The 14,625-nt window shown below is 38.0% G+C and overlaps 1 protein-coding gene across 7 annotated transcripts in view; it reads right to left on the bottom strand.

Annotated features, from left to right (window-relative positions):
• Window positions 1–14,625, bottom strand: part of SPATA5 (spermatogenesis associated 5) — a 309,590-nt gene that overhangs the window by 192,221 nt on the left and 102,744 nt on the right. The window contains exon 15 of one of the 7 annotated variants that reach the window (XM_043513110.1): window positions 960–1,537. The exons of the other annotated variants lie outside the window; for them this stretch is intronic. Within the exon in view, the coding sequence (XP_043369045.1) occupies window positions 1,511–1,537 (27 nt within the window). The 3' untranslated portion in view covers window positions 960–1,510. Of the gene's footprint in view, window positions 1–959; window positions 1,538–14,625 lie in introns of those variants that run through there. 7 annotated transcript variants of the gene reach the window in all.

Raw genomic sequence — 14,625 nt, 5'->3', positions numbered from 1 at the left:
CTTTTTGCAACCCAGCACACAGTACTAAGTGCCTTCATGAAAGTAAATTAAATGGTCATATTATAAGTGCAGTAACATGTTCCAGAGTGTGTGCTTGCCAATTACACACACCTCATGTGTTGACTGATGAACACACACCCTGGTGTGTGTTCTTGCTTATATATGCCACATGCTACTTATTAAGTCATGGAATAAGACTTGTCTTGCAGACTGGCTAATGCTGTCTCTTCTAGATCTGTGGCCTCTGCAGAAAACATTCACTAAAAAGCAACTCCTGAAATAAAGTTGAGCTATTTGTGATTTAATTCACATCCTCTCCTCCTTCAAGGAACATCTCCATTTTCTTTATCATTATCAGGTGTGAGCATCTCCATTTGCTTTATCATTATCATTTATCCTCTTTGTGTTTCATTCAGCATCTTTCAACATATCCTGCTATCTACTAGCAAAGAAATCATGTACCACAAAAGTCTTCTTCCAGATTCCCCTTTTTCCGTACTAACTGGAAAGTGAGGTACTACAACTACAGTTTATTGTACAAAACTTGCTTGATTCACTGTTACCTTTTTCCTCACTACCTTAACCCATTCGTTTATAGCAAGATGCAACATATGAATAAAACAAAGACTTGGTAGGTACCATCTTTCCTCTATTCCAGTCTGTAGAGTACATAATACAAGGGGCCCGGATTCCTGATCGGGACTTCAAGGTGCTATTGTAATACAAATAATAAATAGTATTGCTATACATCCCTTTATTAGTCAAATGTGCTCTTGCAGCCCTCTAGACAATGTAGAGTATTACATAAGGTTGATAATATGATGTCTGATTTAACTTCTTCTAGGAATTCTGGTTTTTATCTTATATACACACACAATTATTTCAAAGAGGAACAAAAAAAGTCTGATATTAGACAGACTTTTTTTGTTCCTCTTTGAAATAATTGTGTTTATTTTGCCTAAACACTTACAAATTTTTAGAAGTTCTAGAGGAAAATGTAAGATGACACACCAAAAAAGAAACAGATTTCTGTGTCCACTGGGAACCAGCTTGTGAAATTCTCCAGCTTCTCCTACAGCTGTTCACAGGTCTTAATTTCATGCAGATACCAATATCTAGACTTGTAGCTCATCTATCCTGCCATGACTGATGCTCAGACATGGTGTGACCATTGTCATGCTTATTGCTCTGCTCCTTTTATTTTTCTGTATCAATGTGCAACAATGCAAAACAATCCAAACTGTAAAAGTTCATTATAAACTGTATGTTGCCTTCTCTCGTATTGTTGGGCCAACTGCTTGTCTGAGTCTGCCTCTAGACAGTTGCATGTCCTGGCAGGGCTTATGTAGGGAGACGAAAACATAGAAGAGTCTTCTATAATACTTGTATCTTGTCACATAATGCAGATCCTTTGTGTCTTGTCTATTTTTCCTCTATAAAATATCAATCCTTCTAAATCCTTAACAATGCTATGGAAAGTTGATGTAGTTAATAAGCCAAGATTGCATTTCTAATATTGACATTGTAAAATATGGCTCTATAATAGAACATATTTTTCAACAGTTAGTCCAGAGAGTCACCCAGTTGCTTAGTGAGCTGTAGCTCACGAAAGCTTATGCTCTAATAAATTTGTTAGTCTCTAAGGTGCCACGGGTACTCCTTTTCTTTTTGCGAATACAGACTAACACGGCTGCTACTCTGAAACCTTAAAAAATAAGATCAAGAGCAAGCCAGATTTGCCACTTTATTTTTCACTATTGTGAAACAACATAGGGATAACTTTGTTCAGCAATGAACACGGACTGCATTTTTACTTTAGCATGGCAGTACAGCATCTAAACTCTTATGCAACTGACCACTTACACACTCCGGAAGCCTATTCTAGCTGAGAAGTTTGGTATCCAATTATTTTAACTGAATACTGCTTTATAAACAAGAAAGCACATACACAATTACAATACAGCTGATTTCAGTTTATGATAAAAATCAAGAAGTTAAATATCATTCAAATTCATCTCTTCCCCGCCCGCCTCAAACCAAAACAATTCCAAGTTTTCTGTTATAGGGGCATCACTAACTTTTTCTCAAATTCATTCTATGCTCAGTTCAGAATCTACTCTAAGTCAAAGTGTTGCACAGCTGAATATACTAACTGATCAACATAGCTGCATCAGAACACCAGTCAAGCTTTTTGAGTAAAACTGAACATAAAAATAGCAACAATTTTAGCTCTACTTATAATTACTACTTTCTAGGCAGATACTTTTCTCTCCCCTTCTGAAAATATCACAGGATGGATCCTGTAGGAATCTCAACAGCACAGCGATTGGCAAAGATCAGTTTCCTCTTGATGTTTGCCAAAGGAGGCAGCAGTGGTGGCAGCAGTATGAGCGTTCACCAACATCTTCCCTCAGAACTTATGCTCCATATTTAATAATTCCAAACTCCACTCCCTTCTTCCCTTCATTTTGTATAGGCACACCTTGTTTGTTTTATTCTGTTTGAATTTTCAGAGGGTGGGGATTACTACAATATGTTTTTACAACATATTAACTTTTCACCCTGAGCACTGTGGTGAGGTTTGGATTGGGGGCTTCATAATAAACATACAAGTATTAACTCTTCAAAGACTCAGACAATTTATCATGTGGTGAAATTCAAGGGCCTTCATTAGTTATGCAGGAGGTCAGAGAAGATGATCATTGTGGTCTCCTTCTGGCTTATTTATGAATCTGTGACTGAAAGAGCTAACAGTTAATAAAACGAATAGCTGATGCTTAGCTGTATGTACTTGCCTCAGAGCCACGCTGACTGGGGAAACTGCCTTCCTTTATCTTAGCAATGTCATGGGTGCAACTACACCTGCTACCAGATTTCATTAAGGAAGGATTTTATTCCTATGCAGGTCTGCATAAGTTGGTGAAGGTTGTAGCTTGCTGGAGAGCTAATACAGAATTCCAGCAGAAAGCTCCCCAGTTTGTTTGTTTGCTTTCCAAACACTATTAACTCCAGTATCCAACTCTTTGGGGAAAAGTTAAGTAGTGATACATGAAAGTTCTATTCATTTCAAATCACTTTGCCAACCAAAATCTCAAACACAGCTCTTCTTAAAATTTCAGTTATACATTAAAATTTGGATATCAGTGCAATAAAAATTGCACATATATCTTATCTGAATTACTGGTTGGTGGAGGCAGAAAAAATGCAATTTTAGGTTTAAATTATTTAGAAATACAAAGCAAACAAACATTTTAATATTTAGCGTGAGAAAGATACTCATCAGTACCAAGAAATAGAACAAATGATGCCACAATATGAGGAAAGATAGCACACACTGGTCATAGAACTATGCACATTAACAATGAGTTAAGATAACATTCTAGAGCACTCTAGAGGTACAAAAAAGAAAGAAAAGAATTTTTGTTAAACCAAAATCCAGTATAATAAATACTTTCCCACTGGTATAATAAATATCCTGAGGTACATTTTCATAATTCAAACCTTAATTTACCATGGAGGAAACAAACCAAAACTGTAAAACAAAAGAAGTAATTATGCTCAGTGTAAATCAGTATGTTCAATTAAATAAGAATGTGTTTTAGACAACCCAGATAAGGAGTAGCAATCTGGACTCTTCACAAAGGAACTGCTGACAAGTCTGACGCACTGTTTTTTAGCCTCTCCATTTTTTGGACTGAAATATCTGTTGGACTTTTGAACAGTTACCTTCCAGTTCACGTTACATGCTCATTAGTCTATGTTTTTGACAGTCTTCTGATGGTTAGCTATTCGAAAATTTACCAAACAACCCAAATTCTCTTGCAGTTCTCTGAGTTGCAGAGTCATCCAGAGCAAACCACATACATTCGCTTCTATCTGCTTTTGTTACCAAATTACAGCACCAGATTCTGTTCTCACATCAGTGTAAATAGATTTGTATCAGAGTAGCAGCCGTGTTAGTCTGTATTCGCAAAAAGAAAAGGAGTACCCGTGGCACCTTAGAGACTAACAAATTTATTAGAGCATAAGCTTTCGTGAGCTACAGCTCACCACCAAATGCATCCGATGAAGTGAGTTGTAGCTCACGAAAGCTTATGCTCTAATAAATTTGTTAATAGATTTGTAGGCACTCCAAGGAGTTCAGTGGAACTCCTCTTGAATTGCATTTGTCATAGAGAACTGTCATCTCATTCTATCTGAAAATCTTTACATAGTACATTAATAAAGGCCTAAACCTGGTGCTCCAGCTTACAATTATAGTTGTTGCCCTACAAACCTTATGTAAATTATACTTTATAAATAAATGGCTGCATGTCCTCTTTACTGTTCCCTTTTCTCTTTACTCAACAAATCATCAGATTTCCTGTGCCTCATTTAGATGTTAATTTTCTTTAAAAAACAAACATTAAGTCTTGAAGAAAGAATCTGCTCTTTCTGAACACACACTAATATATATTGATATAGATATAGATATCTATATCGATAGATGATACACACACAGTAATATCTTATAAACACAGTATTTCTACTTTTGTCTCATCCATAAACAACTGACATCCTATATATGCGAGGCACTTGGCTTTTATCACTGGCTGAGTAAATAAATGTTAGGCCAGAGCTTCTTCACTGTGAAAAATTAACTAATGGAAAATTGTTTTGTGTTTTTCTTTATCAAGATTTTGTAAAAGTACAAAGGCACTACTATCAACTAAGACACAAAACCACTTGTCAAATTTCAGGAAAAAGTTGATTTGTTAAAAGTTACTCTTAATGAGAGGACTATCATGTCAGCTAGACCCCATAGCTCTTCACAGCTGTTTACTAGTGAAGGAAACAGGACCTTTCTTCCACGTCACTGATAAGGAAATGTTGGATTTATTTTGTTTAAAGTTGGAGGATTTTATAAACTTAAAAGATTAAAATCAGTGCCTTATATTGTGCTAATATGTAGAGAAATCTTATAATGAAGTCATCCCCACCCCCATAGGTCGTCATCTTTGTAACTAAAATCTGTAATAGCTATTATTAAAATATTCACTCTGCAGGGCACTGAAACAATTCAGGACATTCTGTTTCACTGTGAGTTCCAAGTTTACTTTAAGTGCTGTATTGCAGGGAAGGCTGGAAACACTGCCTATTAAATTTGTCCAAACACCAACACTTCCCATAAAAAGACCCTTTTCAGGGGCTTATAACTTTGCCAAATTTTAATCTTTTAGGCTCTAGTTTTTCATGTCAGGCTTCTTTCTCAGGCTAAATATTTCTGGAAATTCTAAGCCAAAATGGTTCAGCCATTTCCAAGAATAGGGCTAGGGAAAATGCATTGTTTTGTCCAGGCTAAAGAATTGCAGAGGCTTTTTTCTTTGAAAAGCTCTCATGTCCCCATGCTTTGGAGAAGGAACTTTAAATTGGTAGAGCCCAGGGTGGCATTTGTGTCGTGGATGTCTTTTTGGCTTACGGCATTTCTTAATTTTCGTAACTTTGTTCCTAAAAAAACATTTCCTAACTTTTGAGAGCTTGATTTTGCAAACTTTGATAATGTTCTTTTAATGTAGTTTTTTGTTCGCAAATATAAACACAGTGTATATTTTGTATCCACAAAAAGGGAAGCTGGGCAGAAGCCCAACTGAAAACTGAGCCCTAAGTGTATTTGGGGCTACAACCCAACTACCACAATTTGCAGCTACTGTACCCTTCTTTGCATGTCTTCTCTGACCTACCAGGCTTGTGATAACATTTGTTTCAACTTCATTTCCAATAAATATTAAAAAAACAAAAAAACAAAACCAAGTGTCTCTCTCTCTGGAACCATAACTCTTGCTCAACTTGTTATCTTTAGCCAATGAAGCTTATCAGATAAAAAGACTTATGCCATCTAATAGACAGATTGTGAAACAAACTTGCTGAAGTTGAACCTTTCTGCCATAAAACTCAATATCCCAGATTAAATGTGATGAAGGCTCTGACCGTTCACACAGCACTCTACCATACTAACTGATCCATGGCACCACATTGGCTGTAGTTGCTTACCATTAACTTTGTAGATATGTTAAACTTAGTACAAGAAATGTAAATTTCTTGAAATAAAGCTTTTCTATTGCCATTATAATCACAATGAAAAAATTAGCTAACCTCTCCCAGCATATACACACAAAAAAAGCAACTTACAGCATTACAGAACTCCTTAAAAAAATAACTCTCAATAAATCCACTGGTTTCAGAGTAGCAGCCGTGTTAGTCTGTATTCGCAAAAAGAAAAGGAGTACTTGTGGCACCTTAAAGACTAACAAATTTATTAGAGCATAAGCTTTCGTGAGCTACAATGCATCCGATGAAGTGAGCTGTAGCTCACGAAAGCTTATGCTCTAATAAATTTGTTAGTCTTTAAGGTGCCACAAGTACTCCTTTTCTTTTTAATAAATCCACTGTCACTCCAGTTTTACACCAGAGTATATGTGTTTCAAGAGCGCCTCACTTCAAGGAACATGGTTCATTTCAGTCCCTAAGTTACTTGTGTTCCACATGAATTTGGTGTCCACTTTAATTTTATTGTTGAAAAATCATTTACATCACAAATCACTGAACTGGGTTGCAGAAAGTTATTTACATGAAAGGAATTAATCCCACAGCATTTTAAGTTTCCTGAATTGGATCTTTGTCACACACTGTGTCCTTCACTTGGCAAGATGAAAGGTATGAATGAGAGTAAATTTCCTCCTTTGCACTTTTCCAGATGAAATAAATAAGTGTGGTACCTACTCCTAGAAAGGATTTGATAGCTTGAAATTAGCTCTCCACCATGTATTGTGCAAAAGATTACGAAAGTATTACCAAGGCTAAAATACATGACCACTTCAATGTAAGGAATGTTATCTGTTATAAAGCATAAGAGCATGCATATTTACTTTTCTGTTCTCCATGAATTCAAACTATTATCTGTATGTATATTTTACATGCATTATCTAGATGCATGTTTTCACAGACAAAATAAAGCCAATCTATCCTAGAGTTATATTATATCTCTTAAAAGAGAAAATATGCAGCCTAACAAGTTTTACCTCCACCCTCTCTTTTCAGGTAAATAATAAATCTTAAGTGAAAAAGTCACCATGCTCTTCAACTGTCACCACTGAGGTTTGGGGAGGGTTATATTTTAGCAGCCTTAAGGCTGATTTACTGCTCAGCTCTCCACACTCTGACAATCAAATAGTTAGAAACAAAAATCACTTTTCCACACCTGGAAATATTTATTCGCCATACTTGTACGAAAAAGTTTCCACTGGAAACAACTTAAATACGTCAATGAATCTCAACATACAATTCCTGATTTAAATAAAAATATCATATGTTCCTGTGGAAACCAAGTGTCACTGCAACCAAAGTGTCCCACTGTAGAATTGCAGCTTAATTGTGTAAACAGTAAGCAGCCGTGTTCATCCAGTATGTACATGCTTTCATGGGTAGATGGGATGAACCAATATTTCCTCAAATTGCCATTCATTTCAAGTTTGGCAGATCATTATTCTGAAACAACTTTAAATCCTTCTCTCACTTCTTCAGTTTTAATTCTACAGATAATCTTGGGACACTCTTTACCACCTAAATAAATCAACATCAATTATTATTAATGGCAAATGTAACACTTCTTAAGAAATAGCCACCTCTCAGAGTATAGGACTGCTCATGGTTGCCGAGACTGTCACGTACAACAAGATTGACTTAAAACTATCATCACAGAAAGCAAATGGGAACAGAGAGAAGAGAATGGAACTTTTGAGTGTGCCAAGATTTGAAACAAACAATTTTTTAATATTTGATACTCTCTTCCATAGCATGTATTTTGATGTCTTTCCCTAGAGCTTCATTTTCTTAAAATTTATTATATGCTGCAGAACAATCTTATCTTCAAAAGAAATTTTATATCTTCAGTTATTTCAAAGAACCATGCTGCACCTGGACAAAATGATGTAAGCACTCATTGCTGTCTGATTGAAAGGGTGACCTACAAAATGTATTTAATCCTGACATTTTAAAATAAGTTAAATACCCCCCAAATAGTAAAGAGGCATTAAACAATTTTTTTAAATAGTTAATTTGGGGGGTGGGAGTGCATAGTTCTTGTGTTTAGACTCTCTGGTTCCCATTCTGAATCACATCCCAGCATGCAATATGCTAGTGACATAACAACCGCTATGAAGCCCCCTGAAGACTGGTGTCAGCTGTTCAGTATCAGTTGGTCTAAAGGGTTTGCAAACTTTAAAAAAAGAAATAAATTTCATTCCCTAGAAAGTTGAAAATAAGGCTATTAAAACTTTTCAAATAAGGCAAGTACACATACTGGACTGCTTCAGTAAGCTAACAGTGCCAAACTAAGTGTATAAAAATATTTCACTTAACTAACACTTTTCATTCAAATATCTGAAAACACTCTGGAACCATTAAGCCTTACAACACTGCCTCCCTCTAAAAGTAACCAATTCCTGTCACACCAGTTGGCCTATGTAGTCTCAGGAAAGTTAACAACATGATTGGTTGAGATACATGCCAAACTTCACGGACTCATTTTACAATTTTAAAAAACTGTGTGCAGGAATGGCAACGTTTAGGCAATCCAGGGCCCTAAGCACACCACAAAATATGGTCCCTGTGACAGTGGCAGGAGGTCCATTTCCCTCTCAGAGAAGCAAGGGCGACAGCTAGGGTCCACTGATGCGCACCCAGAATACCAGACATTCTGGTACTTCTGGGAATGGCATGAGCCTACCCCCACCTGCATGACACCAACATTCTCGGAGTGCATGCGAGGTCACGCCACATGGAAGATGCCGTTTAGAAGAGCATGACACCCCACCCCTGCTGGCATGACCTCACACACACTGTGCATGCAAGGCCATGGTCCACAAAGGATGCCGTTTTGAAGAGCACATAGTCCCACCCTCGCCAGTGTGACATCACAAGCACAGTGCGTGAGGTCACACCAGCAGGGGCAGAATAGCACATTCTTCAACATAGCATGCTCATGCATACCAGACAAAACCACATCCAGTTTTGTGTCCTGTCCAGTACAGGTATAAACTGCACAAAAGTAGGACTGTCCTGCTTCAAACTGCATGAATGGCCTGCCTCGCAACAGCAGCTACTCTTCTCAGTTTCAGCAACCATTGGCTTAGCTCCCTTAGTTGAGCCTGGGCCTTACCAGTTCAGCCCTCAGGCACGTTAATGAGCCCAACCAGGCTGCAGCAGAATTGCCTGATTGGCCACCTGGCCCAAACAGCTGAAAGGAGCCAACAGGTCTACATTTAGGCTTAGCAGCAGGTTGTTGACTGTTCAATCCTTACACCCGCAGCTGCGATCACTCCTGTTTCTCCCTTGTTCACTAGGTCAGACAGCCGACTTCCAGGAGCAGCAGTAGGGATCCTCCCCACACACCAACATCCATACAGGAATAACAAGGGCGCAACAGCAATTCCCTCTTATCCAAGAGAGGGAGGAACCATGCCTGCAATTCTTATCTCAGTAGCCACAGTTTATCTGCTTTAATGGGGGTATAATCTGGCTTCACCTACCTCTTTCTCTTCACACAGAATTCTCTGCATGGATGGTGTTGAGGGACTCCCAAGCCGTAGATTTTATTACTGTTATATATAGGGCCCTACCAAATTCACGGCTATGAAAAACGCATGGTATCAGACTGTGAAATCTGGTCTCCCCCCCCGTGAAATCTGGTCTTTTCTGTGCTTTTACCCTATACTATACAGACTTCATGGGGGAGGCCAGTGTTTCTTAAATTGGGGGTCCTGATCCAAAAGGGAGTTGCAGGGGTAGGGTCACAAGGTTATTTGGGGGGGTGTCATATTATTGTCATCCATACTTCTGGGCTGCCTTCCAAGCTGGGGGGCCAGAAAGCTGCTGGCCAGGTGCCCAACTCTGAAGACAGTACCCCGCCAGCAGCAGCACAGAAGGGTATCATGCCACCCTTACTTGTGTGCTGATGACTTCAGAGCTAGTGGCTGAAGACTGGTGGCCACTGACTGACAGCCCAGCTCTGCAGGCAGCAGCACACAAGTAAGGGTGGCAATACCACATCATGCCATCCTTAATTCTTGTCATAAACATACAGCTCAGGGTAGCATAAAATCCCTCCTTTACCTGTAAGAGGTTAAGAAGCTCAAATAACCTGGTTCTCCTTTATGATCCCATCCCCACCAAATTAGGGGATGCCAGGTGTAGAATACACAAAGTACAAAGCCCAGCTCAGCTTTTCTTTGTACCCAGGACAACTGTAATCCTATCATGTTGAAGCCGTTACATAAACAAGACATTTGTGTGTGATCAAGATGAAGAGCACAAGGCAGGCCCTAAAGTCACCAAATAGCAAAACACAAATAAATGAGCATACTGTGATAGGAACTGTAATTTATGCCAGCAAACCTGACTGGTAAACATGCTTACAGTATCACCTGCTTTAATAACACATACATTTCCAGACAATAACTAATAAATATGCAAGATTCTTTATTTCCTTTAACTCGTAAAACTGCAAACCTAAATATTTGAATTTCTTCCATAAGCCTCAAGAAAGGCAGAACTTTGAAGTTTCTAAAGAGGAAAGATTATTTTCTTTTGCTGCAGGCCAGAAATTAAAATTTCTTTACTGATTCTGCCAAACCGCCATAAAATATATTTCTTATTTTCATCAAAATAAACCACTTTGAATTAGAGCTGTCCCATAGCTACTGAGTGATCAACATTTTGAGGGTCAGACTAACTTTGTAAACCACGGTATGAACCCTACGACCAAAAGGGACCCTCCAAAACCATGCAAGATCAAACAGGATTATGGGGAAAGAGTTTCATTCCATTTCCTCACTGTTGGCAGTTTGAGGACAGCACATGCTGCAGTTTTATTTTGTTCACATGATCAAAACAGTGGGTTGCGTCCACATGTTTTTTAACTAAATGAGCTAAATTCAACCCTGGGTGGTAAAGCTTCTGCAAAGAATAATTTGGTCCCAATGTTTTTGGTAAAAAGTTTTTAGGGCTAAATAAAAATACAAAAAGGAGAAAAATGTTCCTCTGTACTGGCATGTTTAGAGCATACTCATGAGCAGCATGCAAGACATCTTAGATTTGAACCCATATTCTTCCAGGCTATTCACAGTTTTTTAAAAAGCATGTATAAACTCCTAGTTCTTTGGCATTCATTGCATTATTTATTCATCACTACAATTTTAGTTTTATACTGCTCTAAAGCACAAGAACATAAGAATAGCCATACTGGGTCAGACCACAGCCCAATATCTTCTCTTCCAACAGTGGCCAATGCCAGGTGCCCCAGAAGAACAGAACAGGTAATCACCAAGTGATTCATCCCCTGTCACCCATTCCCAGCTTCTCAACACTGATGAAATCCAGATCATCATCAATCTAAAAACAATAGGCTACGCTGACATCACATCATCTCATTAATCTTCATTTGTCCCATCACATCCTGTCATTCTTATGCAAATGACACACTTGAGGATGCAACTTTTCTGCACTCCATGATAAGGGGGAGTAAGGCTGTTAAAAGCCCCAGGGTGCCATCCCGGACCACTGACCATCACTTCATTCAACGCCTTGTGTTTTACATCACATCTAACGTGTTTGACATTCAAATTTGACCCAGCAGGAGGTAAAACTATTTGATTTCTCAGCTACACACATCTCACTTCCTGTGCTGAAACACTCACTGAACTCCCTTGGGATCAAACAGTGTCTTGCTTCAGCGTCGCCTTGCTAATGGAAATTGAAATACAGCTCAAGAGGAAGAAGATATTCGCATAGGGCATGTAACAATGACAGCAATCCACCCTTCTCACCTAAGAGTTAAGATCTACACTAAAACCCTGGCTATGCTAAGACTCCGTGATACAGAAGCATCGGTTGCATCCAATGAAGTGAGCTGTAGCTCACGAAAACTTATGCTCAAATAAATTTGTTAGTCTCTAAGGTGCCACACGTGCTCCTTTTCTTTTTGCGAATACAGACTAACACGGCTGCTACTCTGAAAGAAGCAAGTTGGTTTAGATTAGAGAATACCAAGGAGGAAAAACACATAGGTTACTTTCCAAGGAAATTTAGTAGAGAGCACTCTGGAAAGAATGTGCACACTCAATTACAAGTCTGTTTAAAACATTTAATTTTAGGTTGAATAAGGGTATACAAGGTCCTGAAATGTTTTAGGTCCCAAAAATTATTCTCTGAGCCTAGAAGTCAGCGTGAATTATCCCATACTTGTAAGTCTGTCTCATCAGTTCTATTCCCACAGCTGTTCCCCAGACACCACAGGTGGGGAAAACTAAGCTTAACTGTTGCACAACAGGAAGGATTTTATTATTATTTACTCATAACAGTGTTTTGTTTCATCGGCACCTTCAATAAATGCTCTGAACATCTTGTTCCCATCACATGTGGGAATGTAGGAAGAGCAATTTTTATTAGACGGGAAAAAATACGGGAACAATAGAAATACGTAAAATAAGACATTTTCTCTGAGGAAAGTAGCAACCACCTAGAACAACGTTAGCATCATGTGAGAAATGAAGTTGGTTAAAATGTCTCACACAGTCTTAAATGTGGGGGTTGTGTTATTGGCAATAGTGCTTAGGTACCACGGTGATAGTCCAAGAAATTATTATAATTAATAAATTTATGTCACAAGTACCAACCAAGTTTACAGTTAAATGGATGGCTAAAAATATGTGTAAATAAGAGAGCCCTTATATCCATATTTACAATGACAGTAAAGCCTGCATTAGACTGAGGAAAAATCTTCCACTTACTTGCTCTCTATATTCTCAAAAGTTCGTCTCAAATTATAGGAAAGTAACATAAACTGTATATTAATAGATAAAGAAGAAACTACATAAACAGGAATATGCTGGATTTATGTTTACTTTTTTGGTAAATTAATACATGTAGACATATCACAAACACCTTCCAAACTTTACTCTGTTTACAAAGCTAAGAATAGAACCTCCAGTAAAATTTACTATATTCCTCAATCCCTGCAACACCAAAGCAAAGAACAAAGATGTGCATTGTACTTGTGACTTTTTACAGTATATAAGGAACACACATTAAAGTGAACATACAGTCATCATATGAATGCTTGAGAAGGACATATATTGATTGGAAATATGTGATTACATTAATGAATATTTAAAAACATTAAATTAATTCATATTTTAAAAAGTTTTTAAAGGCATATATGGAAACTGACTAATCAAAATGTAAACCACAAATCCACATTGCAAGATTTTCCAGTTGTTAGTTTACTGAAGCCCAGAATAGTGACATTCTTATAGCAAAAAGAAAAGGAGTACTTGTGGCACCTTAGAGACTAACAAATTTATTAGAGCAAAGCTTTCGTGAGCTACAGCTCACTTCATCGGATGCATCCGATGAAGTGAGCTGTAGCTCACGAAAGCTTTGCTCTAATAAATTTGTTAGTCTCTAAGGTGCCACAAGTACTCCTTTTCTTTTTGCGAATACAGACTAACACGGCTGCTACTCTGCAACCTATTCTTATAGCGTTCACCCTCTCCCTTTTCCCTTCCAAAGAATAGAAAGAGCAACCACTGTAAGCATCCGTGACTCCTGGGATAGAGTAGCATAATGGTGCAACCTACTTGGCTTGTAGGAAGCAGGATGTCACTGTGGGTACGTGTACACTACAGCTGGAGGAGTAATTTCCAATTTGGGTAGGCATACCTGTGCTCTGATCAATCTAGTGCACTAAAAATAGCAGTGCAACTGTGACTGCATGGTTAACAGTTGTGCCTCCAACGTGCCTAGGATTTCAGATAGGATTGTACTCGAGGTAGCTAGCGCATCCCACCGCCTGTGCAGCTGCAGCTACACTGCTATTTTGAGAGTGCCAGCTTGATCAGAGCTAGCACGGGTATGTTTATTTGAGCTGGAAATTACACCTTCCAGTTCCAGTGTACAAACACTGCCAGACTGACTCACTGGTTCTCAAACTTCATTAAGCTGCACTTGGTCTCTCTTCTCCCGCAGTCAGTGTGGAATGGCAAGATTCTAATCTATTCCCATCTATAAAATGGGCCTTTAAAGAGAGTTTCTTTTCGTAGAAGAAAATATTTTAAAATCTTTTGAAAATGATTTAATTTTCCTTCACCCTTGTATTTCCTTTTGTCCAATTCAATAATAAACAATGATACAGCTCTATAAAAATCAGCAATAAAAGGAAGTTGGAGAAGCATAATTTGAATTTAAAAAATAATGTAAGAAAATTAGTCTTAACCATTTCTCATAGATTTTAAATTTTGTTAGGCAGTCAAAGAGCTTTTCTATTCAGAACAAACTATAACTTAATGGGCATAAGTTCCCTCTTCGTTATCTGTTGGCAAAAATTAAGAACTTCCTAGGCATTTTCACTGGGCAAGTGGTAGTGACAGACACACAAACTAGTGTTTTTAAGTCAAAGCAAGAACTTCCTGAAATAGCAGCCCAAATTACACAGGATAAAAGAAGAGAAGCTAATAGTTAACAGCAACCCTTGCATTTAAATTATATTAATCTGAAATTTCTTTCCCTCACTAAGAGGGAAATCCTTGTCAC

Source organism: Dermochelys coriacea, chromosome 4, assembly GCF_009764565.3.
Source record: "Dermochelys coriacea isolate rDerCor1 chromosome 4, rDerCor1.pri.v4, whole genome shotgun sequence".
Classification (NCBI taxonomy): Eukaryota; Metazoa; Chordata; order Testudines; family Dermochelyidae; genus Dermochelys; species Dermochelys coriacea.
The sequence above is the reverse complement of the archived record's forward strand: the minus strand, read 5'-3'. Positions and strand labels throughout refer to the sequence as shown.